Below are 24,194 nucleotides of genomic sequence, written 5' to 3'. Positions count from 1 at the left end.
CACAGAAAAATAAAGTCACCAGCCAACAAAGGTAGGGAAAATTATTTATTTTATTTTTATTTAAAATGATTTTATTTTCAATATAGTGATTGAGATGTTTCAGTTTTGAGAAAGAAAAGATATTAAACTTTAAATGTGAAGGCTGCAGGAAAAATAGAATACTTGGAGGGCCGCAGAAAAAATAGTTAATGTCTTATTAAAGAAATGACAATTTTGCATAAGGTAAAACTCTTTATAGTTTATATATCTTTCCTTTTAACTGTTAAAGGAAAGTTTTATAAACTATAAAGAGTTTTACCTCTTGCAAAATTGTCATTTCTTTAATAAGACATTAACTATTTTTTCTGCGGCCCTCCAAGTACCTACAAATCCAAAATGTGGCCCCACAAAGGGTTTGAGTTTGAGACCACCGCATTAAACCATGTTTGTCTTAATGTGTTTCATAATTTTATTTTTTACTAGTCTTTAAGCCTGTTACATTAACGCAGGAGTAGGGAACTCCGGTCCTCGAGAGCGGTATTCCAGTCGGGTTTTCAGGATTTCCCCAATGAATATGCATTGAAAGCAGTGCATGCAAATAGATCTTATGCATATTCATTGCGGAAATCCTGGAAACCCGACTGGAATACGGCTCTCGAGGACCGGAATTCCCTACCCCTGCATTAATGGGTGCTAGAATATATGTCTGTCTTTCTGTCTCTCTCCCTACCCCTGTCTTTTTCTTTCTGTCTCTCCCTCCCGCTGTCTTTCTTTCTGTCTGTCTCATTCCCTGGCCCCCTTTGTCTGTCTGTTTTTCTGTCTCTCTCCCTGCCCCTGTGTCTTTCTCCCTTTCTTTGTGTCTCCCTCCCTACTTCCCTGTGCAGCAGCCGCAGCATTCCCTTTCTCTCCATTTCCCTGTGCAACAGCATTCCCCCCCCCCCACTTCCCTGTGCAGAAGCTGAAGCAGCATTCCCTCCCCCCATTTCCCTGTGTAGCAGCATTTTTTTCTCTCCCTCCCACTTCCCTGTGCAGAAGCTGAAGCAGCATTCCCTCCCCCTCTATTTCCTTGTGCAGCAGCATTTCCCCCCCCCCACTTCCCTGTGCAGCAGCCACAGCATTCCCTCCCCCTCCATTTCCCTGTGCAGTAGCATTTTTTCCCTCCCCCCACTTCCCTGTGCAGTAGCATTTTTTCCCCTCCCCTCCACTTCCCTGTGCAGCAGCCACAGCATTCCCTCCCCCTTCATTTCCTTGTGCAACAGCAGGATTTCTCCATCCTCCTTACTCTTCCCGCGGTCTGGCCGGCTCCCTTGCAGGAGTTATTTTTAAGTTTAAAGGTGCTGCGGCAGCTCCTCTAACGATCCCCGCCTGCATCTGAAGTCTTCTCTGCCATAGGTGTGGCTCGTGAGAGGAGCCGCCACGGCACCTGTAAACTGAAAAATAACTCCAGCAAGGGAGCCGGCCAACTGGCAGTTCAATGAGAGCCACAGCTTCAAAACGGAGCCCTCTGTCGGGCAGTGGATTTGCTCACCTTTGGGATTTTTGAAGCTTCGGTCTGGCCTGCTCCCTGCGTGCCTTGCCGAAGTGTATTTTTTAGTTGAAAGACGCGGCGGCGGCTCCTCTCATGATCCCCACCTGCGTCGGAAGTCCGACGCAGGCGGGAATCATGAGAGGAGCCACCGCCGCGTCTTTCAACTTAAAAATACACTACGGCAAGGCACGCAGGGAGCAGGCCAGACCGAACAACAGCACGGAAAACAGAACCCTAAGCGCACATGCACACTCCTACCTGCTGGAGACCTACAGCTCACGGAAAACGGAACACGCAGGTAACAGTGCGCATGCGCGCTTAGGTTTTTATTATTTTAGATAATTTTGTCCACTATTTTGCTTCAAGTTTCAAGTTTATTAGATGGCTTGATTAACCGCTTGAACCAAGTTTCTAAGCGGTGTACACTTAAAAAGTTACATATGTTGGGTAACAAAACAGTCCATACAATTAATAAATAAACTTATTGTGCTAAAAATTTACATTATTAAACACAAGGTAAGGAGGGATGAAATACAATTTGTAAAGAAAAGAAAAGAGGAGACATCAAAGGAAAATACAAAAGGGTAATAAGACATTAAGGGGGAATAAAATAAACAAAGCAATTAGTTAAAAGATTAACTTGCAAATGCATCTCTAAAAAGGAAAGTTTTTAACTCGTTTTTAAATTTTACAAACTCTTTCTCCTCCCGTAAAAACATAGGGTGGGCGTTCCATGTCTGCGATGCTGTACAAGAGAAGATAAATTGTCTCCTTGTATTAATGATTTTTAAGGAGGGAATAGATAAAAGATTTTGTTCGCTAGATCGTAAGGTTCTCTTTGCAGAATAAGGGATAAGTAATCTAAATAAAAATGCTGGGGTCTTATTATATAAGGTTTTAAAAATAACTGTACATAATTTATGAGTGATTCTATATATAACAGGAAGCCAATGAGCCTTTTTAAGGAGTGGTGTTACATGATCAAACTTTTTGGATTTTGTTATTAATTTAATTGATGCGTTCTGAATAATTTGTAGTCGTTTTATTTCTTGTAAAGCAATTCCTTTAAATAGGGAATTACAATAATCGATTTTAGATATCACCAGAGAATGAATAAGTATATTAAGTGCTTTAGGACAGAGAAATTTAGAAATAGAACGAATTTTCCGCAATCTGTAAAAGGTAGTTTTCACAATGCTACTGATATGGTCATGGTAGTTAAGTTTATTATCAAAGATTACTCCTAAAATTTTTATATTTTTAACTAATTGAAGGGGAACGTTTAAAATTGAAATAGGAGTAACAAGAGAAAAACTATCCTTCCAGGGAAAAAGCATGACATTAGTTTTTTTAATATTGAGAGCTAGTCTGTTTTTGTCCAGCCAATGATGCACTTGATCTAGTTTCTCATTTATAGCTTGGCTTACCTGTCTGTAATTTCCTGAATCTGGTCTGGAACCTTTTATAAAAATCGGTGCAACATTGGCCACCCTCCATTCTTCAGGTACTATAGACGATTTTAGCAACAGGTTACAGATCACTAACAGCAGATCTGCAATTTAATGTTTGAGTTCTTTCAGTACCCTGGGATGTATACCATCCGGTCCAGGTGATTTATCACTGTTTAACTTGTCAGTTTGGCTTAGTATATCTTCCAAGTTCACTGAGGTTTCTTTCAGTCCTCCACATCATCACCCTTGTCTCCATGTAATATAAGCATCCCGTGTCTTTATAAATTTTTGTAGATGTCCATTTTTATTGTGCTGTTGATTGCATTGTGGCTACAACAACCTTGGTTCAAATCCAAGTCATGGCACAACTGTCATTTTAAATATGAAGCATAAGAAATCTAATATATGAAGCACTGCTGTTGTTGTAGATGTGGTGGGTTGTTTCCATGATTGTGCCAATAAAAGCCTTCCAACCTTTGTGTTTCACTGATGGTACGTTAGGTGGTTTAACATGTAATAAGCAGGTTTCTGCTGAGTAAGAATATGATTTCCTAAAAAAAAAAGTCTGTTAAGATGCTGAATATATCTTTTGAAAACATCTGCAGCATGGGTTATTCCCACCAGATGTGATAGAAGGTACCTTGCCCACCACAATGCCTCCAACATAAAGAGGATCTGATTTGAAAGATTTATTTTGATTACTTTTGCATATCTTTATAAGATGGCAAAATGTTCTTTTTCCATTGTAACTGGTTATATGTTTGACCTATATCCTTTTCCCACTTATCAGTATAGTATGAGATAAAATATTGGTGACCCAACAAAGCTTGATAAATGCTGCTTGCACCAGATTGCATTGCCTTTTCCAGGGCTGTCTCTGACAGTATTAGTTCTTTCCTGGGTTTTTTACTTTTGTAATCCTTGAATTGATGTTATTTAAAAAGGTCTCTGAATGTCAAGCCATATTCCTCCATAAGATCTGGAAAGCGTATTATGTGGTCACCCTCCCACACCTGTTTGAGTTCACAATGAGAATTGTGCCCATATTTTATAGGTCCACTATAGTTACGTTATCACTCAACAGGGTTTATTCAAATTATTATCTTTTCTTCAATAAGGAAAAAAGCCTCAGAGTCAGAGCCAATTAACCCATACATGTCACAAAAGTGTTATTTTACTCAGGTCACAATGCAATCATCGGCAAAAGCCCTTTGTTATATTCTTTTTTTCTTTTATTGCTTAAATATTTTATAATTATAAAACTACACTTACTGTGACCTGTGCATATTTTTATTAGTATAAAAAATCCTTATATTATTACCCCTTATGTTGAAAAAATAACATTAAACTAGAAAACACAGCTCAGTCTCTATCCATATATTTCAATGGAGAAAAAAATGTAACTTAGCTTTAATATTTACTTTTCATGATTCTTTGGTTTGTCTTTCATTATACTTATGAAGCAGCTTTTCAGCAACCAACACGGCCTGTGTTTCTTGGGCAGAATGCACTGTGAAATGGGCTTAAGATTCCGGTTGGCCCAGGTGCCTAATGCCCCTCCTACAGGAGGGGTCTTAAGCGCCTGGGCCAATTGGGCCCTTGGGCCCCTCCCCGGTGCATCCCCGTCCTTGCAGCGGAGGTCAGCCTGCCAGCCAGACACAGACAGGAGCCGTCCATTTGGCCAACTACAAAGGTTAGAGGGGGTGGAGTTTAGGGGGGTCCTGATGAGGGGGGTTTGAACTTTGGAGGGTTTAGGGGTTCCAGCAGGAGGGATTGAGAATCCCTCCTGCCGGTAGTCTTTACAGGGTGGGGGGAGGGGGACGGGTTTGCGCTAAGCTTATCATAGAAACATGATGGCAGATAAAGGCCAAATGGCCCATCTAATCTGCCCATCCACAGTAAACATTATCTCTTTCCAAGAGATACCACGTGCCTATCCCAGGCCCTTTTGAATTCAGACACTGTCTCCACCACCTCTTCTGGGAGACTGTTCCAGGCATCTACCACCCTTTCTGTAAAAAAGTATTTCCGTAGATTACTCCGGAGCTTATCACCTCTTAACTTCATCCTATTCTCTCTCATTGCAGAGTTTCCTTTCAAATGAAAGAGACTCGTGCGCATTTACATTACGTAGGTATTTAAATGTCTCTATCATATCTCCCCTCTCCTGCCTTTCTTCCAAAATATACAGATTGAGATCTTTAAGTCTATCCTCATATGCCTTATGATGCACATACCATTTTAGTAGCCTTCCTCTGGACCGACTCCATCTTTTTGAAGGTGCGGCCTCCAGAATTGTACACAATATTCTAAATGAGGTCTCACCAAAGTCTTATACAGGGCCATCAATACCTCCATTTTCCTACTGGCCATATCTCTCCCTGTGCAACCTAGCTTCCTTCTAGCTTTCACCATCACTTTTTCAACCTGTTTGGCCACCTTAAGATCATCACATACAATCGCACCCAAGTCCCGCTCCCACAGTTTAAAAAAATGGGAACACATTACCCCTTACTATCCACTGGTTACCCGTAGAATCCAGAATCATCTTCAAGTTTGCCTGTATTTGTTACAAAGCTCTCTTTGGGATGCTCCCAACTTACCTAATCTTCCAGTTCTTTCTCAACGGTTCCAACAAGAGCACTCGCAGAACAACCTATTTAATTACCCCTCCCTGAAATCTTACCAGTACAAAAAGTTTTTAGATAGAATGTTATCTTTCCAGGCAGCTAGGCTGAACACTTGGCTTGGAAAACCCATACTTGAGGCCACTACATACGCAGGCTTTAGAAAATCCCTGAAAACTCGATTGTTTAACAAATTCTAAATGCCCAACTTAACAAATTCTAAATGCCCAACTTTCTCTTCTTCGCTACGGCACTCCTCTCTACCTCACCTCCCCAATTCTAGATTTGAGACTAACTTTTACCCTCTCTCCCCTCGCACAACACGTCCTGACAAAATGTATCTTTATTGTAAACCGCTTGTATCCCATGTACTGTAAAAATGTATCTTTACTGTAAACCGCTTTGAACTTCAAGGTATAGTGGTATATAAGAAATAAAAATAAATAAACTGTACCATTCCCTTGGGGTTTTGCAGCCCAAATGCATGACCTTGCATTTCTTAGCATTAAATTTTAGCTGTCAAATTTCAGACCATTCTTCAAACTTTGCCAGGTCTTTCTTCATGTTATTCACACCATCCAGTGTGCCTACTCTATTGCAGATTTTGGTATCATCGCAAAGAGGCAAATCTTACCCGACAACCCTTCAGCAATATTATTATAAAAATGTTAAAAAGAACAGGCCCAAGAACATAACCTTGAGGCACACCACTGGTAATATCCCTTTCCTCAGATCGATCTCCATTGATCACTACCCTCTTGTCGCCTTCCACTCAACCAGTTCTTGACCCAGCCTATCACTTTGGGACCCATCACGAGGGCACTCAGTTTATTTATTAGACGTCTGTGTGGAATACTGTCAAAGACTTTGCTAAAATCTAAATACACTACACCTAGCACACATCCTCTATTAAATTCTCTGGTCACCCAGTCAAAGAAATTGATCAGATTTGTCTAACAAGACCTAACTCTAGTGAATCCATGTTGCCTCCAGTCCTGTAATCCACAGAATTCCAGAAACTTCACCATTCTCTGTTTTAAAAGTGTTTCCATTAATTTGCTTACCACAGAAGTCAGACTTACCGGCCTGTAATTCCCTACTTATTCCTTACATCCACTTTTGTGGAGAGGGACCATATCCACCCTTCTCCAGTCCTCCGGTAGCACTCCTGTCTCTAGAGACATTGAAAAAGTCAGTCAAAGGAGCTACCAGAACTTCCTTAAGTTCCTTAAGCACCCTAGGATGTACACCATCCGGCCCCATCGCATTGTCTACCTTTACTTTAGCTAGCTCCTCACGAACACAACCCTCTGAAAATTGATCAGGGTCTATTACTCCTCCATCCCTATTCATATTTGTCTTCTGCGTTCCCACTCCTGGTGCTTCAGCCGTGAACACAGAACAGAAATATTTGTTAAGCAATTTGGCCTTTTCTTTATCAGCTTCTACATATTCCTCCCCTTCACCTTTGAGTCTCACAATGCTACTTTTGCACTTCTTCCTATCTAAAAAATGTCTTGTCTCCCCTTTTTACCATGTCAGCTATTTTTTCTTCCATTTGCAACTTTGCTTTCCTGACTACAAGACCTGCCTCTCTTAACTTTTCCAGACATTTTTGCTTGTCTTCCTCTTTCTGCGATCTATTGTAGTTTATGAAAGCTAACCTCTTATTCCTTACCGTCTCAGCTACTACTTTTGAGAACCAAAGCGGCCTTCTTTTCCTTTTCCTTTTGCTTACTTGCCTCACAAAAAGGTTTGTCGCCCTTACAATTGCTCTTTTCAGTTTTGCCCACTGCATTTCCACTCCTTTCAGACGTTCCCATCCAGACAATAATTCCTTGACATAAACCCCCATCCGAACAAAGTTAGTTTTTTTAAAAATCTGTAACCTTTGCTTTTGAATGAGCCCTCTCTATATCCAGTTAAAAAGTGATAAATCGCTAGGACTGGATGGTATACATCCCAGGGTACTAAAAGAACTCAAACATGAAATTGCTGACCTGCTGTTAGTGATCTGTAACCTGTCGTTAAAATCGTCTGTAGTACCTGAAGATTGGAGGGTGGCCAATGATACTCCGATTTTTAAAAAGGGCTCCAGGGGCGATCTGGGAAATTACAAACCAGTAAGCCTCACTTCGATGCCAGGAAAAATGGTAGAAACAATTATAAAAATAAAATTGTGGGACATGTAGACAAACATGATTTAATGAGACGGAGTCAGCATGGGTTCAGCGGAGGGAAGTCTTGCTTCACAAATTTGCTTGACTTCTTTAAAGGTGTGAATAAACATGTGGATAAAGGTGAGCTAGTTGATATAGTGTATCTAGATTTTCAGAAAGCTTATGATAAAGTTCCTTACGAGAGGCTCCTGAGAAGTGTCATGGGATAAGTGGCAAAGTTCAGTTGTGAATTAGGAATTGGTTATCAGATAGAAAACAGAGGGTAAATGGTCATTTTTCTCAATGGAGGAGAGTAAACAGTGGAGTGCCGCAGGGGTCTGTACTGGGTCTGGTGCTATTTAACTTATTTATAAATGATCTGGAAATTGTAATGACGAGTGAGGTGATTAAATTTGAAGTTAACACTAATCTGTTCAAAGTTGTTGAAATGCATGCAGATTGTAAAAAACGCCAAGGATATTGGGCAAAGTGATTTCAAAAATGTGTTATTCTAAAACATAAAAGAAACAAAAATTAAATTATAACTGTTACAAAATAACTTGAAATAAAGTGCATACGTTGTGCCATTCTAAAAAAACTATTTTAGGCTTCAAAACAAGAAAGGTACCTGTCATATGAAGTTCTCAAAATAACTGCTTCTTGACTAGCTCGTACTTACTGCTTCGTTAGTATGGCGGTTGGAAAAAAGACGCCACTAGTTTATTTAAAAACAACGTATGATGATGTCATCCTGCAAAAAGGGAAGACGTAGAAAATAGCTGAGCTCGACTTACTGCCAGATTATTTTGAAAGACGGATGTGCAAAGCAAGTTAATTTGTAATAGATATAATTTAATTTTTGTTTCTTTTACGTTTTAGAATACCATGTTTTTGAAACCACTTTGCATGATATCCTTGGCATTTTGAAAAGTTAGAAGTTCCCCGTTTTGGGTTACTTGATAAAGTTTTTCGAAACATGGTCCATGTCGGGATCTGTTACGTTTCAGAAGCTAAGTGATAGTTTTTTCCTACAATATAAACACACAAATGAATAAGTGAATTTATATGCAAACTTATTATAGTATTCCATACACAGTGATTGGGCGTTGGGTTTGGCTATAAGAGCTTAGGTTCTTGGCCAGATTACATATTTCTGAGTGTATGTGAATGTCACTGGATAAACAAGCAAGCTGATGTAATGTTGGAACATCTTTGGAAATCAGTTTCCTTTGTCTATACTAGTCTCCTATTCAGAGCTCCATTTAAAGCTTCCCTACTTATTCCTCTTTTTTTGACCACAGCTGCACTTTAGCCACAATTTCTGGTGCCCACTTTGAAGTTTAACCTGGGTAGTATGTTATATGAGGGTTGATTCATAAGTCATCGCAACTATTTTTTTCTCTCGAAAATGCGCCAACACTGCAAATCTAATATATACGTTTGAAAGTGTGTGACATGTACTACTTAATGTTGCCACCAGATGAGAGAGAGGTGATTGCAACAGTCTCTGGTAGGGGAGAAACAAAAACATAACATTTGAATCATTGTTTTATTATGACATGCAGTGTACATAAACAACAAAGTACAAATTGTTAGCATCCTTCAAAGTAGTCTCCCAGGTTGTCTTGTGTGTCATCCAGTTTGCGAGGGGCACAGTGTGAATGCACAGTATTACAAGTCATTTCTGCAGTACGAGAGAAACATCCAGAACTGTTGGACAGCGCCATAATCCTACATGACAACGCTTTGAAGGATGTAAACAGTTAAACATACTCACTCTCAAGCTGATTATGTGCTTGGTTTAGTGAAACAGCTAACATTTATTACTTGTTTTTTTAATAAAACAATGATTTCATATGTCATGTTTTTTGCTTCTATCCTACCAGACACCACTGTACTCATCTGGTGACAGCCTCATGTCATATCACACGCTTTCAAACGTATTTATTAGATTACTAGTGCTGGCATATTTTCGAGAGGAAAAAAATAGTTGCCATGACTTATGCTTCAACCCTCAAATTAACTATTGATCTCTTGGTGTTGAATTTGCATAATTTTAGGGGAAATATTATATATTTGCGTATTTTAATAATTATTATTTAGCATAGAATGTCCCATAACTTTGTAGCTCATTTCCTCTTGATCTTATCAGTTAGCTATGATCAGGGTGGGATATAAACTTTACTAGAGAATGATATGGTGGCGGTTACCCAGGGTAAGCCACAGATAACTACGTGTAACCTGCCGAAACGGTGAGGGAAAAACTGGCTACGGGGACAAGGCCATTCACCGCCCCATGGAGCGGTGAATGGCCTTGTCTCCGCAGTTAAGGGAGGGAACGTGTGCGGTCACCAATCGCACTCCTCCCTCCTTATTGATCACTGCCGCCACTGCCCCGTCCAAGCATCTCCCTCCCAATCGCCGCCTCATCCAAGCATCTCCCTTCCTCCTGATCACCGCTGCCCCCTCCAATTATCTCCCTCCCTGCCCTGGCCCTTACCTTCGTAGTGGGTGATTTCTAAATTTCTTTCCTACGAGCAGCCGAAGCATTGAAATCGAGTGTAGCTGCCGTAAAGGTCATCTCTGACACAACCGGAAGTTGCATCAGAGGCGACCTTTCCTGCAGCCACACACAACTTCAACGCTCCGGCTGCTCGTAGGAAAGAAATTTAGAAATCGCCCACCACGAAGGTAAGGGCCGGGGTAGGGAGGAAGAAAGGGAGGAAAGGTGGGGTGGAGAGGAACAGACGCTGAAGGGAACTGGGGAAGGTGAGGTGGGGAGGAACAGATGCTGAAGGGAACTGGGGAAGGTGGGGTGGAGAGGAACAGACGCTGAAGGGAAATGGGGAAGGGAGAGAGGGAGGGAAGGTGGGGTGGAGAGGAACAGACGCTGAAGGGAACTGGGGAATGTTGGGAGGAGCAGACACTGAAGGGAACTGGGGAAGGTGGGATGGAGAGGAACAGACGCTGAAGGGAAATGGGGAAAGTGGGGTGGAGAGGAAAAGACGCTGAAGGGAACTGGGGAAGGGAGAGAGGGAGGGAAGGTAGGGTGGAGAGGAATAGATGCTGAAGGGTAATGGGGAAAGAGAGAGGTGCCAGACTATGGGAGGAGTGGAAGGAAGAAGATGGGTGCCAGACCAATTGGGGGGGGGGGGTGGAGGGAGAGGCACAGTAACAGAGCATATGGAAGAGACCGAGAAGGCAGACAGTAGATGGAAGGAAATGAATGAGGAGAAGATGAGGAAAGCAGAAATCAGACAACAAAGGTAGAAAAAAAAATTTTCTATTTATTTTTTTGCTTTAGGATAAAGTAGTATATTAGTTGTGTTGATAAAAATTTATAAACAAAGCCCTGCCAGTTGAACATCTCTTTTTCTAGTTCAACAGCCAGAACTTTGATTTATATGGAAGGAATAAGTTAAATATTGCAGTACTGAGGCTTCTATGGATGCTGCGTGGACAGTGGTTGCAGGGGCGGGGGTCACAGGGCGGGGATGGGGATACATTTTTTCCCTGTATCATTCTCTAATATAAACCACATTTCAACATTGAGAAGCCAGTGCATAATCATAGTAATCCATACAGGTATAACAAATTCTATCAGAGTATTTTTATTATTGTTTTAATTACATTTCATTATTTATTATATCCATCTCATTTTTTTTAAATTTACAGTGCCTTGTTTTCAAATTATCAGGTTCAGATTCTGGTTTTTTAAACTATCTTTATTAGCAAATGTAATACATCTCAGCAACCCAGTGCACAACGAAATACAAGTACAAACATCAAATAGTAGTCTACAACAATGCAAGTTGTGAATGCATCCCATTTATTTTATTTTTATACCTTTTCCAAACCCTCCCTATCCTGTTCTCCCCCCTCCCTATCCCATCTCTGTGTCCACCAATCAACCAAACATCTTTTGAAATTGTTGCCAAAGCACACAGTAGAGCTGAGTCCTTGGCCCTGGTGATCAAAACGCTTACATTCTCACTTAGCCATCTGAATCATAGCTGGACTAGAAGAATAAACGGTTCATAGACAACACCGCGAAAGACAAAGGCGCGTGCCGACAACTGAGCGCAAGATGGAAGTGCGTGCCGAAGAAAATTACTGTTTTTAGAGGCTCCGACGGGGGGTTTTGTTGTGGAGCCCCCCCAGTTTACTTAATAGGGATCGCGCCGGCGTTGTGGGGGGTTTGAGGGGTTGTAACCCCCCACATTTTACTGTAAACTTAACTTTTTCCCTAAAAACAGGGAAAAAGTAAAGTTTTCAGTAAAATGTGGGGGTTACAAACCCCCACAACGCGGCGCAATCTCTATTAAGTAAAGTGGGGGGTTCTCCCTACACCTCCCCCTGTCGGAGCCCTAAAAACAGTAATTTTCTGCGGTGCGCACCTCCGCACTGCGCTCAATTGTCTGCGCGCGCCTTTGTCCCGGCGCGCTTTTGACCTGACACCGAATAAACTGTTTTTGAAAATCCAGTGCACCCTGATTTCCCAAGTCAGTGTCCAGCTCCAAAAAAGGACTCTATTTGACCATTCAAAAGAAGATTCTAAGACTCCATCCAACATTAAATGCTCCATGCCAAAAGCCTTGAAGCTTTGAGCATTTGATAAAATGTTATATCAGGGTGCCTTGCTGGGTCTTCCATTTATCACGTGTCATACAGCAGCACACACCAAATTCTAGATGGTATACTTTAGGGTTACCATATGGCACCAGAAAAAGGAGGACAGATTAAGGCATCTGGGTAATACTGAAAGCAATGGAAGTAGGGAGGACAAATGGAGACATCCGGGTTTTACTTCCATTGCTTTCAAAGGAAGTAAAACCCAGATGTCTCAATCTGTCCTTTTTCTGGAGCCATATGTTAGTATCCCTAGCATACTTCATCTTTCATAGTGCAAAGTTCTAATGGCCATGTTGGTTATGGAGGAAAATGGAACTTTTGTAGATAAGGATAACCTTTCAATTGATTAACAATATTGATAATGTCTGCCTGTGTTACACTTGTAGTGATCGTAGGGAGCTCAAGATAATGTGTATGTAATTTGTAAACCGCTTAGTTAATATGCGGTATATACATTTTTAAATAAATAAAATACATTGCTTTATCAGATGTTAGGTTTGGTCAGGTATCTATATCATCCTGAAAAGACACTAACTTGAATTCAGAAAGAGCTTTTATTTATTAAATTCACAGCAAAAGGCATAATTCTTTGCTCTGAAAGCATTTGATACCAACCCAACACACTTCTTAACTTCTGGAAAGATTTTCAGAGATTATAAACAATGCATGTTGAGGAGAGAGGAATTTTTAAAAAGGTTTTCCAAGTGTGAGGGCTATATTACATGTAGAAAACGAGTACCGTAACAATTGAGCACAGGACAGAAGCACTCCAGCAAAGGCGCGCCGTCGGTCCCGATGCTATAAAGCCTCACCATTAGCGCTGTGAGGGAGGTATGGGGGAACACCCCCCCCACCCCCCAAGTACATATACAAGTCCTTGCGCTCCCATTGGCTGGGTTCAACTTGCTGCAGTGTTTGGGCGGTGAAGCACTGATTGACAGTGCTTGGGAGACAGTCTGGACCTTGTTGGCAGCTAAGTTCATTGTTTTTTTTCTGTTCATTAAGCAATGTGGAAATTGTTGGTGACTTTTTGCTGAGGTGCAGATTTTCCACATAAGCTGTTTTTGATTGTGGCGCTTTATACATATGGGTGTTTTTTTCTGAGGGCTGCTACAGTGTCTTTTTTCCACCATTGTTTATCTACAACACATGTGCAAGTGTTTTCATTTCTTCTTGCCTTTTAAAAAGTGAAGTTTTGCCAGATAAAGCTTAACTGAGGCTTTTTATTCACTTTCTTTTCTTTTTCTGAGTGAGTGGGGTGTGTATGATAGTGCATGTGAGTTTGGTTGGTGGTGTGGTCTTGCAGTGTCTCAGAGGTCCCCAGTTGTTCCATAGTTTCAAGTTTATTAGAATTTTATATACCGCCTATCAAGGTTATCTAAGCGGTTTTACAATCAGGTACTCAAGCATAATTGTGATTTTGTGTGATTTTATATGTCCCTTTTCCTAGTGATTTGGGGGGGAACCCCCCTAAGTATACTGAAAACTTCCTTTCAGTTTTCAGTGTTCGGGAGTTTTTCAGTGTAGTGGGGGGTTCCCCCCATACCCCCCAAAAGGAGCATGAAGACTTGTACATGTAGTGGGGGGGGGGTTTCCCCCCCCACTTCTCACAGCACTAACGGTACAGCTTGAAAGCGACGTGAGCAGCGGTGTGATATGTCCTGCATGCAAATGTCGCCGCGGGATTGTTGGCACATGAAAGTCTAGCGCACTTTTGATGGGTCACTGGAAAATGACATATAAAATTGCATGGTGTGTAAAATTGCTTGTGTATGTAAAAATATAAATGACAACAGACTTATACATGCACTGCATGCAGTAATTCCTGGGGGTGTAGTTTGGGTGAATCAAGGTGGAGTTGTCATATATGTACTTATTACATACATACAGACAAACACATACATAATGAAGCTGAATCTCAGAACCTGTTTTATAAAGGTAAGAACATTAGAATTGCCATCAAGCCCAGTATCCTGTTTCCAACAGTGGCCAACCCAGGTCCCAAGTGCCTATCTAGATCCCAAGTAATAAAACAGATTTTATGCTGCTTATCCTAGATACTTAACTGCCTTTGTTGCCTTTATAAAATCAGGTCTGTAGTAGCAAAATAGTGTCCTTTTAAAAAATTGTCTTAACGTTTCCTTAGTAAGAGCCCAGGTACATTAGCTAGATTGTGAGCCCTCTGGGATAGACAGGGAAAAATGCTTAAGTACCTGAATAAATTCATGTAAATCGTTCCGAGCTCTCCTGGGAGAACGGTATAGAAAATGGAATAAAAAATAAAAGTTGTCCCTCACTGTAAAATGAGCTGTTCTTTACTGCTCATGGAGACCATGACATGACCAAGTTAAAGCAGCAGTGGCAGCACTTTGTCTCCATCCCTAAACTAAACTAAACCTTAAGTTTTGTATACCGCATCATCTCCACAAACTTAGAGCTTGGCATGGTTTACAGGAATTGTTATAGAGAAGGAACTCCAATGAGGGTTATAGGACAGTATAGAGAAAGTTTAGAACAGGGGTGCCCACACGAGCTACTTTTAAAATGACCAAGTCAAAATGACCTACCAACAATAAAATTTTAAAAAAAAACACAAAGCACACCGTACACAGAGAAAATGTTAATTATCATTCCTATTCTGGGGGGTTTTCAAAGAGGTCAAGGCAGATGACTCTATGCACTGTCACCTCAGTAATAACCATACAAAAATAGACAAATATACCCCCTCCCTTTTTACTAAACCACAATAGCAGTTTTTAGCGCAGGGAGCTGTGCTGAATGCCCAGCGCTGCTCTCGACGCTCATAGGCTCCCTGCGCTAAAAACCGCTATTGCGGTTTAGTAAAAGGGGACCATAGTGCAAAATATAGACAGCAGATATAAATTCAGACATATTTTGATCACTAAATTTAAAATAAAATCATTTTTCCTACCTTTGTTGTCTGGTGATTTCATGAGTCTCTGGTTGCACTTTCTTCTTCTGACTGTGCATCCAATCTTTCTTCCCTGCTTTCAGCCAGTATGCTTCCTCTCCTCCAGACCTCATTTCCTCCCCCAACTTTTTCTTCCTCTCTCCCTGCCTCCCTTTCTTTTTTTCTCTCTTCATGCCCCCTTTCTTTTTTTTCTTTCTTCATGCCCTCCCCCAAGCCATTGCCGCCGCCATCAGTGAACAGGCCTCCAAGCCACCACCACCATCGGGCGACAGGCCCCCAAAGCTGCCGCCGCTCCAAGCTCTCCCTGCGTCAGGCCGACCAGCATTCCTCTCCCCGACATCAATTCTGCCGTAGGAGAGGAAGTTCCGGCCCAGCCAGGAAGCGATTGGCTGACCCAAACTTCCTCTCCAGAATTGACGTCGGGGAGAGGAAGGCTGATCGGCCCAGTAGATTGCCAAAGCAAAGTGAGTCTATCACGGAGCCAGGGATGGGCTCCGCAATCGACTCACTTTGCCTTGGCGATCTACCGGTCGATCGCGATTGACCTATTGGGCATCCCTGGTTTAGAGGGACTTAGTATACCAGTGCAGTCTTCTTCCTAGGCTTGGAGGAGGACCGTGGCAGTGCTGGCTGCATCATCATCTGCTATGTAGAGCCTACTGTCGAATGTTATGCATTCAAATCCAGAAAGAAAGAGAAGAAACATGTGGCCTTAAGTGTAGCACTGCAACTGACCTATAAGCCCTGAACCATCCAGGAAGGGATTATAATGGGAGTTATGATGGAGGATGGGCAAAAGAGAAAGTGACTAGGGAAACATGAGGAGGGGGGGGGGGGACATGGTACAAATGGAATGAGAGTGAGTATAGAGATCGGGGACAGTTGGGAGAATGAGGGCACATAAGGGGAAGAGAGGAGAGTGGCTAAGGTCCAAGGGAAATGAAGAGCTAGTGAAGGGAGAATATGAGGATAGGGTAGAGAGAATAAGAGGATTGGAAAGTGGCAATGAGATTGGACAGAGTTCAAATATGCTTGTATAGCATTTAAAATTATACTTGGATTCTTTGAATCCTTTGTCCTTAAATTTTTCAAGATTTTTGGGTTATAGAACCATTCATACATACAAACTCTCAATCTGTATAATGGCTCATTCTTTATCATTTTTATTAATTGCTTTGTGGAATCATCTACATTCTCAAATAAGATCTTGTATTTCGCTTCAGGTCTTCCGAAAAATATTTAAAACCATGTTGTTTCAATGTTTTTTAAACAATAATTTTTAAGGACTGTGATGTTATCCCTTTTAGATAAATTGTTGTAAACTGAATCAAGCCCTATTTTTTTAGGGATGACTCGGTATATAAATCTAAGATTAGATTATATTAAATAAAGGGAGTTGATTGGTGGATACCAGAGAGTGAGTGAGTGTAAGTGGATGTGGTGTCAGGAGATTTAGTAGAGACATACGAAATGAATGTGGGGTCTGGAGGGGTTTTGGTGGTGTATGAGAGAGAGAATCGGTACCAGAAGGAGGTATCCTGGAGGGAATCCTGGCCTTTCTAAGACCATGAGCCTCCCCTTCTCTTCTCCCCTTGTTTCTGTTTCTCTCTCCTCATGAACCATCCTCTTTCCACCTATTCTTCTGTGTTATGGTCTCACATCATCCATCTTTTATTCCCTGGGATTTTCTCTTTGAGATCCCATCCCTTTCCTCATACCCTAGATCTCTTTTCTACCCTTCTCCTTTGTATCTTCCCAGCACTCTGGCACTAAAGAACTAAAATAAAAAATCAGTGTTTCACACACAACAAATACCAAATAAAATACAAATTGACTAATATACAGGGCCATTCTATTTTATGCAAATATGTCGCATAATTTCCAAAGAATCTGAAACATTTTGCTGTACAATTTACTAACTTATGCTCCAGCAGAATCTTGAAGAATCTGTCACAGTAAAGTGGAGTCTATGCCTACAAATTATTTTCCAATTTTTGTTTTTTACTAAAAATGTTTAATATTTCAAAATTCAATCTTTCCCATGGATAATTCAACCATGACAGTAATCCCTGGCAAATTTATATATTGAATAAGAATAACCTCTAAATTAAGGCCTTGGCTCAGTTGTTACAGTGTATGTTTGTAACAGTGTAATCACTCATTTTTGTGTGGCCTTTCAAAAGTGGCTCCTATAATTCTGAGAATGGTTTGAAAACAAGGTCTATGTGTTCCTCTCATTTGTTTTATGTTCTGTTGTGTTCATCATTTTGTTTGTTTCCCAGTGACTCAGCATATAAAAGAACTCCTGGAAAGGAACAATAAGAAGAAATCCAAACTGAGAAAGAAACCAAAGCCCTATTTTGAAGAGCATTATGGTAGGGTCAAAGTTAAGATTATCTTAGTGGCTTTCTGTGCCAGCAAAACTTTAAGACTTTCCGAATTCCTCTCAGCCTTGGATCTCTTTCCTACCTTCTCTTAGGAAAATGTGTTTTGTATGGTAGCTGCAATGAAGCAAATAAGCAAGGCTTGATACAGATCTTTTCCATTGGTAATACGGGTTTTTGGGTTTTTTTTACAGTTACAAGACTTGTTTAAAGCATACATTACATTGGAATTCTAATGAAGTTCTTTAAAAATAAAAAAGAAATGAGCACTCATACAGATTTGCAAGTTATTAAAATTTATGAATGCATCCATCTACCTTTGTTGATTGCTGCCTAGGAATATTTGCACTGCCATTTCACAACATGGATGGGCATTCATTACTTTCCTAATTTCTGTATAATATGTATAATATCAAAACAAGGACATAGATTGAAGACTAAAAAATGTTACATTGTTAACTGTAAAATCACTTACATTCTGAATCCACATGACTGCCTGAGAGTGGTTACTTGGATGCACATATGTACTGTGCCTGAATTCTATAAATGGTGCTGTGATTGGCAGCCACCCACAAAAGTGGCACCAATCACGTGATGGCGCCATTTATAGAACTGCGGCCATGTCACAAATAGGCACCGAAAATGGCCAGGATTTTCAAAGCCTACATTTCTGGTGCCTATCTGTGATGAGACTCACGAATACAGAAGCGCCTACTGATGCCTAAGGGTACCTCCAGCATTGACCACACCTAATTCACCCTTAGACACCGAAAGGCACGTCTGTAGTCGCGGCTCTGGCACCGTTTGTGGAGGAGCCATCTTTTCAAAAATTATTTTTTTATACAATTTCAAATAATTTTCCGAGTATAACGTTTTGTACAGAAAGTATGATCAAGAAAGAAATATTCATTCAAATTATCAAACATATGAAAAAAGGATAGGAAAAGCATATTGTTATTTTGAAATTTTATACTTGATCCACTCAAGTCCACAAAAATTGTGTCCAAGACTAGAAAGAGTAGTTTTAACTTAATATAATCAGGCAATAAAGAAAAGTATAACTGTTGCTGTCAGAGAGCTAATGATTTACTAAGGTACAGATGTTCCTTCATTCTCTAGGCGCTTTAGGGAGATAAAACTGGTTAGATGAGACGGATCTACAAAAACATATTTTAAGGAACGATATCTAATAACACACTTGCAAGGGTATCTAACAAAAAAGGGACCCCCTATTTGAGTCACCCCAGGTTTCAACATTAGAAATTCTCGTCTTCTCTTCTGTGTCTCTCTCGAGACGTCAGGAAAAATCAGAATACGAAGCCCCAGGAAGTCCTTAGCCCTATTTTTGAAGAAAAGTTTAAGGATCCAATCCTTGACTGGAGCTAATGCTACAGTCAATAAGAGAGTGGCTGGAACAGATGGTTCCAAGATAGCAGTAATGTCTGAGGGACCTTCCTGCAGGTTTCTGTCTTCTTCTTTTCGCGTTTCTTTAGTAGGCAAATAATAAACCCTTGTCAAGGGAGGTAGGGAATCTTCCGGTATTTTTAAATTTTCCATAAAGTAGCACTGTACCATATCCCTTGGAGGGATTGCTGAGATCTTGGGAAAATTTATCAAACGCAAATTATTAATGCGGTTATTATTCTCAAGAGCTTCCAATTTCCTCCGCATTATTAAGTTGTCCTTTACCAACAAATCCTGGTTTTGTTTAAATGTTGTCAACTCTTTATCTTTTTTCTGAATTTGACTTTTTACATAAGTCACATCCTGTTTTAAAGAGTTAACCTCTTCCTTTTGAATTTTCAACTCCTTATCCAAATACTTTATCTGAGGATTAGTAAAGTTCCCTAGATTCACCACCAAATCCCAAAGGGCTTCTAGGGTAACTTCTGGGGGTTTAGCCATTAGAAAAGAAACTGCTGGTGCAATTAAGCATTGTTCCTTCAGATGTGTTACCTCCCTAGCTCCTTGTTTCTCCATACTGTTAGATGTCCCAGCTGTGGGTTCATTCAGGAGGAGAAAATCACTCCGAGCAGTCTCAGACAGCAAGCCCTCCGATACATTGGCCTTTCGGGAAGAGAAAACTTTGCATTATCTTTGGGACAGTGCTGTGAACAAGGCTGCCCTGTGAACTTCTAAAAGCTAAGTTACTCAGCATTTCATATTCTGCTCTTTTCACTGTTTTTCAGCATTATATCAGCTTAATTTCTCTTCTCCACCCTGTTTCTTACTTTAAAAAAAACAAAAAAAGCACAAAAAAAATAAACCCTTCTCTTTCCTCTGTTAAATCTTATTTCCTTTTCCTCTTCATAGGAATAAGGGTAAGACTTTATTAACTCTAATTAAATCCTGGTGCCTGTGGCTCAGGGTGACTAAAGTAGGGAAAATCCTGTTATAAATCCTGTGTTTTAGGGTAGCCACTGATCTGTTATAGAGCCTGCATTTTTGTTTAAAATACTGTGTTTTAGGGTGGTATAGAACCTGTATTTCTGACATACTAGTTTTTAGCCATTGTGTCTGCTGATTAGGTGGAGAAGGGAGGGGCTCTAAGGTTAACTGCATTTTCTTTAGCACTCTCCAGACCAGTAGAGGTTAACTTTACGAATGGGTATATATCTAATCATGACCAGCAGGTGGAGACTGAAAACAAAACTGTGGGACAGTATATCCTATCCCCTCTTCTCTATTTCCCTCAGTCTTCTTTCAGTCTCCAGCAGGTGTTGAGTGATCTGTACCCATCTCCCTTGGTAGGGCTGTTGGAATTTGTTTAAGGGGTTTGTTGTCCCTGTTTTAGCCGGACGGAGCTTGGGCGTGCCCTGTTTGGGGGTTCGTCCGACCTCGGGGGTGTCAAACCCGGCGGGTCTCGAGCGGGGTCCCTCCCCCCACTTCCTCCACCTCCCCACATTTTTTTAGAGGAGCCTCAGCAGTAAGCCTTGCCCCCTAAATCAAGCAAGGCATATTGCTTCGAGAGCCTGTGGAGTCTGTTCTGTAAAAAAAAAAAAAATCCTGAGGTAGTGCTGGTCTGGAGGGTTGTTTCCCTTTAAGAAAACTGTATTTTACTGTATTTTTTCATTTAACCGGCACTTTTTTTCTAGCTAGGTCGCGTATGGAGCAATTGTGCCCTTCTCCGGGGGAGGGGGACACAATTAGGTCCAGCCGCGAGGCACTCGCGGCCGGCCTGAACTCGGCGGTTTGGGTCGGTGAGGTGGTGGAGCTCCGTCGGCAGCGGCTGCAGGCGCCCAGAGCTCCCCGCCGATGGTGCCTCGCGAGTCGGCTTGGAGCAGTGGGGAAGCCCGGTCTTCTCCAACCGCCCACGGAGGGATTCCCCGAAGGATTCCCTCTCAGCTGATTTTTTGACAGCTGATGCCGACTTGCCTGTTTTAGCGGCTGGGACTGTTCAGCCTTCTCAGCCGCTAAAGGCCATGGAGGGAGCTTTTTTGGCGGGAACTTCGCCATTTTCTCTGTCTGGCCCCTCCATTTTGTCTGCAACCTCAGGTGACCTTCCCCCTGTATTGCAAACACAGGGGCAGGTTTCAGCTGGGACCCCTGCTGGGGCAGGGAGTCCCTGGGGACCCCCAGGGGTTTTTTGTCCCCAATTTATTTTCTTTCTTTGTGCAGACAATTGGGGGTCCCACATGCACCTGGGGGGTTTCGGGGGTGGTTTCCCTCCGCGCCCCCTATGGCTTTGCCTCCCTCTTTTCGTTTGGCGTCCCCTCTTCCTCCTCCCTCATCCAAGCACCCGCGGGGGGGCTTGGATTGCGGAATGGTGGTCGGAGGAGCGGGTTGGCATGGTTGAGGACCTGGCTGCTTTGGCGGGCTTCCAGGATCCTCTAGAGGGGACGCCCGCTGGCAGCGGGGCGGCGGGTTTCCCGTCTTCCAGAGCAGATGCGTCCGTGGTGCGCTTTTTATTCTGAGGGATGAGCTTTTAGACCTGATGTAGCAGGTCTCCTTGGTGCTGCATTTTTGAAGTTGCGCCGCCGGAGACCCCGCGTATGGGGTCCCCTCTGCTTCAGGGGGTCTGTCCTGTTTCCCGCTCTTTTCCTGTGCGTCAGGATTTTCGGGATTTTGTGTTTCGTCTGGCGCGTAGCATGGCTCGTTTGTATCCCATCCCAGAGGGGGATCGGGCTACTTTAGTATCGCCAGTCGTAGACGCGGTGGTCTCGGCGATTTCTAAGCGGCATATCGTGCCTGTTGAGGGCGCTTGCGGGACTCTGAGGAGCGCAAATTGGAGAATACCCTTAAGCTCAATTTTCAGGTCTCAGCTTTTGGGGTCCAGGCGGCTATTTGTGGGGGGCTGGTCGCTCGCGCCGTTTTTCGGTGGGCTGAGCGCGTCCTGGATCGGGAGTCTGATGACTGGTCTCTGGTGGATCAGGAGGTGGCAAAGATTGAGATGGCGGCCTCGTTCCTCTCTGATGCTCTTTATGACTTAGTGCGGATCTCGGCTAAGTCTATGGCCTTTGGAGTGGCCGCGCGGCGTATTTTGTGGCTGCGCGCTTGGGCGGCGGATGCTGCGTCCAAAGCTAAACTTACTAAATTTCCCTTTCGGGGGTCTTTTTTGTTTGGGGAAGAATTGGATAAGTTGATTCAGACTCTGACGGACTCTAAGGTTCCCCGTCTGCCTGAGGACCGTGCCCGTCCTGCGTCTCGGGGTGGCGCTGCCCGGGGGCGTTTGCGGGAGTTTCGCAAGTATCGCCCTGGGCTTGGGGCTGCTTCTTTCCCGGCTCCGGGATTTTCCAGGGGTCGGTTCTTTCAGCGCATGCAGCCCTTTCGGGGGGCCCGTCGGGGGGCAGGGAATCCCTCCGCCGGCTCCCCCGCTTCCCGTCCTGCGCAATGACTCCTTGCCGGCGCCCCTTTGATTCTGGTGGGGGCCCGGCTGAGCGAATTTTTCCCAAAGTGGGCCGAGATCACGTCCGATCAGTGGGTCCTGGAGGTGGTGCGGGACGGTTATGCTCTGGAGTTCGCCCACTCTCTGCCGGACCTTTTCCTCGCTTCTCCATGTCAGTCTCCAGGGAAGACGCAAGCTTTTCGCCAGACCCTGCAGCGCTTGCTGGATCTCAAGGCAGTGGTGCCGGTGCCCCCTCCGGAGTGGGGCACCGGCAGGTACTCCATTTACTTTGTGGTGCCCAAGAAGGAGGGGACCTTTCGGCCCATCCTGGATTTGAAAGGGGTCAACAGAGCTCTCAAGATTCCTTCTTTCCGCATGGAAACTCTGCGGTCGGTCATTCTGGCGGTTCAGCCGGGGGAGTTCCTCACTTCTCTCGATCTGACGGAGGCCTACTTGCATGTTCCCATTCGGGACTCTCATCAGCGCTTCCTGCGCTTTGCGATCTTGGGGCGGCTCTATCAGTTCTGTGCGCTTCCCTTTGGTCTGGCCACGGCTCCCTGGACGTTCACCAAGGTGATGGTGGTCGTCGCGGCAGCCTTGCGGTCGGAGGGCATCCTGGTTCACCCCTACCTAGACGACTGGTTGATTCGGGCAAAGTCGTTGCAGGAGAGCTCCCGGGTTACGGCTCGGGTGGTGGAGTTTCTCCGGTCGCTGGGCTGGGTGGTCAACCTTTCCAAGAGTCGGTTGGTCCCGGCTCAGCGCCTGGGGTACTTTGGGGTTCTGTTCGACACCTCCTTGGGGAAGGTCTTCCTTCCAGAGGCCCGGGTGAGCATTTTGCAATCGCAGATTCGCCTGCTTTTGGCGTCCCGGTGTCCTCGGGCGCGAGATTTCCTCCAAGTCTTGGGGTTGATGGCGGCGTCCCTGGACGTGGTGAGGTGGGCGCGGGCCCACATGCGTCCTCTTCAGTATGCTCTGCTCCGGAGGTGGTCTCCCCAGAGGCAAGATTTGGATGTTCCGGTGCCCCTGCGGGGGTTGGCGCGCAGCAGCCTGCGCTGGTGGCTCCGGACCCCTCACCTGGTTCAGGGGGTGGGTCTGGATCTCCCGCAGTGGACGGTGCTCCTGACGGATGCGAGTCTCCGGGGTTGGGGGGCTCAGTGTTTGGGTCACTCAGCTCAGGGCACCTGGTCCGCGGAGGAGGCCGCCTGGTCGATCAACGTGTTGGAGACCAGAGCGGTCCGTCTGGCGCTGTTAGCTTTCCACTCCCTTTTGCTGGGCAAGTCGGTCAGAGTGCTGTCGGACAATGCCACGGCGGTGGCTTATGTCAATCGTCAGGGGGGCACCAGGAGCACTCCGGTGGCGCAGGAGGCAGCTCTGCTCATGGTTTGGGCGGAGTCCCATCTGCTGGACCTCTCGGCCTCTCATATAGCCGGGGTAGAAAATGTTCAGGCAGACTTCCTCAGTCGTCACTTCCTAGATCCAGGAGAGTGGTGTCTCGGCGCCGGGGCGTTTCAGTTGATAGTGCAGGCTTGGGGGCAGCCCCTGATGGACCTGGTGGCCACGGGTGGCAACGCCAAAGTGCCCCGCTTCTTCAGTCGTCGCAGGGACGGTCTGGCCGAGGATCTGGATGCTCTGGTCCAGCCGTGGCCAACGGAGGGGCTGTTGTATGTGTTCCCTCCT

General features: G+C 43.7%; 1 protein-coding gene across 3 annotated transcripts in view; it reads left to right on the top strand.

Moving 5' to 3' along the window:
- The window catches only part of ARHGAP39 (Rho GTPase activating protein 39), a 295,579-nt gene that overhangs the window by 186,081 nt on the left and 85,304 nt on the right, over positions 1-24,194 (top strand). For 2 of the 3 annotated variants that reach the window (XM_033933770.1, XM_033933772.1), the window contains one exon: positions 17,591-17,683. The exons of the other annotated variant lie outside the window; for it this stretch is intronic. In XM_033933770.1, coding sequence (XP_033789661.1) covers positions 17,591-17,683 — 93 coding nt within the window. The remainder of the gene's footprint in view (positions 1-17,590; positions 17,684-24,194) is intronic. 3 annotated transcript variants of the gene reach the window in all.

This window comes from Geotrypetes seraphini, chromosome 2, assembly GCF_902459505.1.
Source record: "Geotrypetes seraphini chromosome 2, aGeoSer1.1, whole genome shotgun sequence".
Lineage (NCBI taxonomy): Eukaryota > Metazoa > Chordata > Amphibia > Gymnophiona > Dermophiidae > Geotrypetes > Geotrypetes seraphini.
The sequence above is the reverse complement of the archived record's forward strand: the minus strand, read 5'-3'. Positions and strand labels throughout refer to the sequence as shown.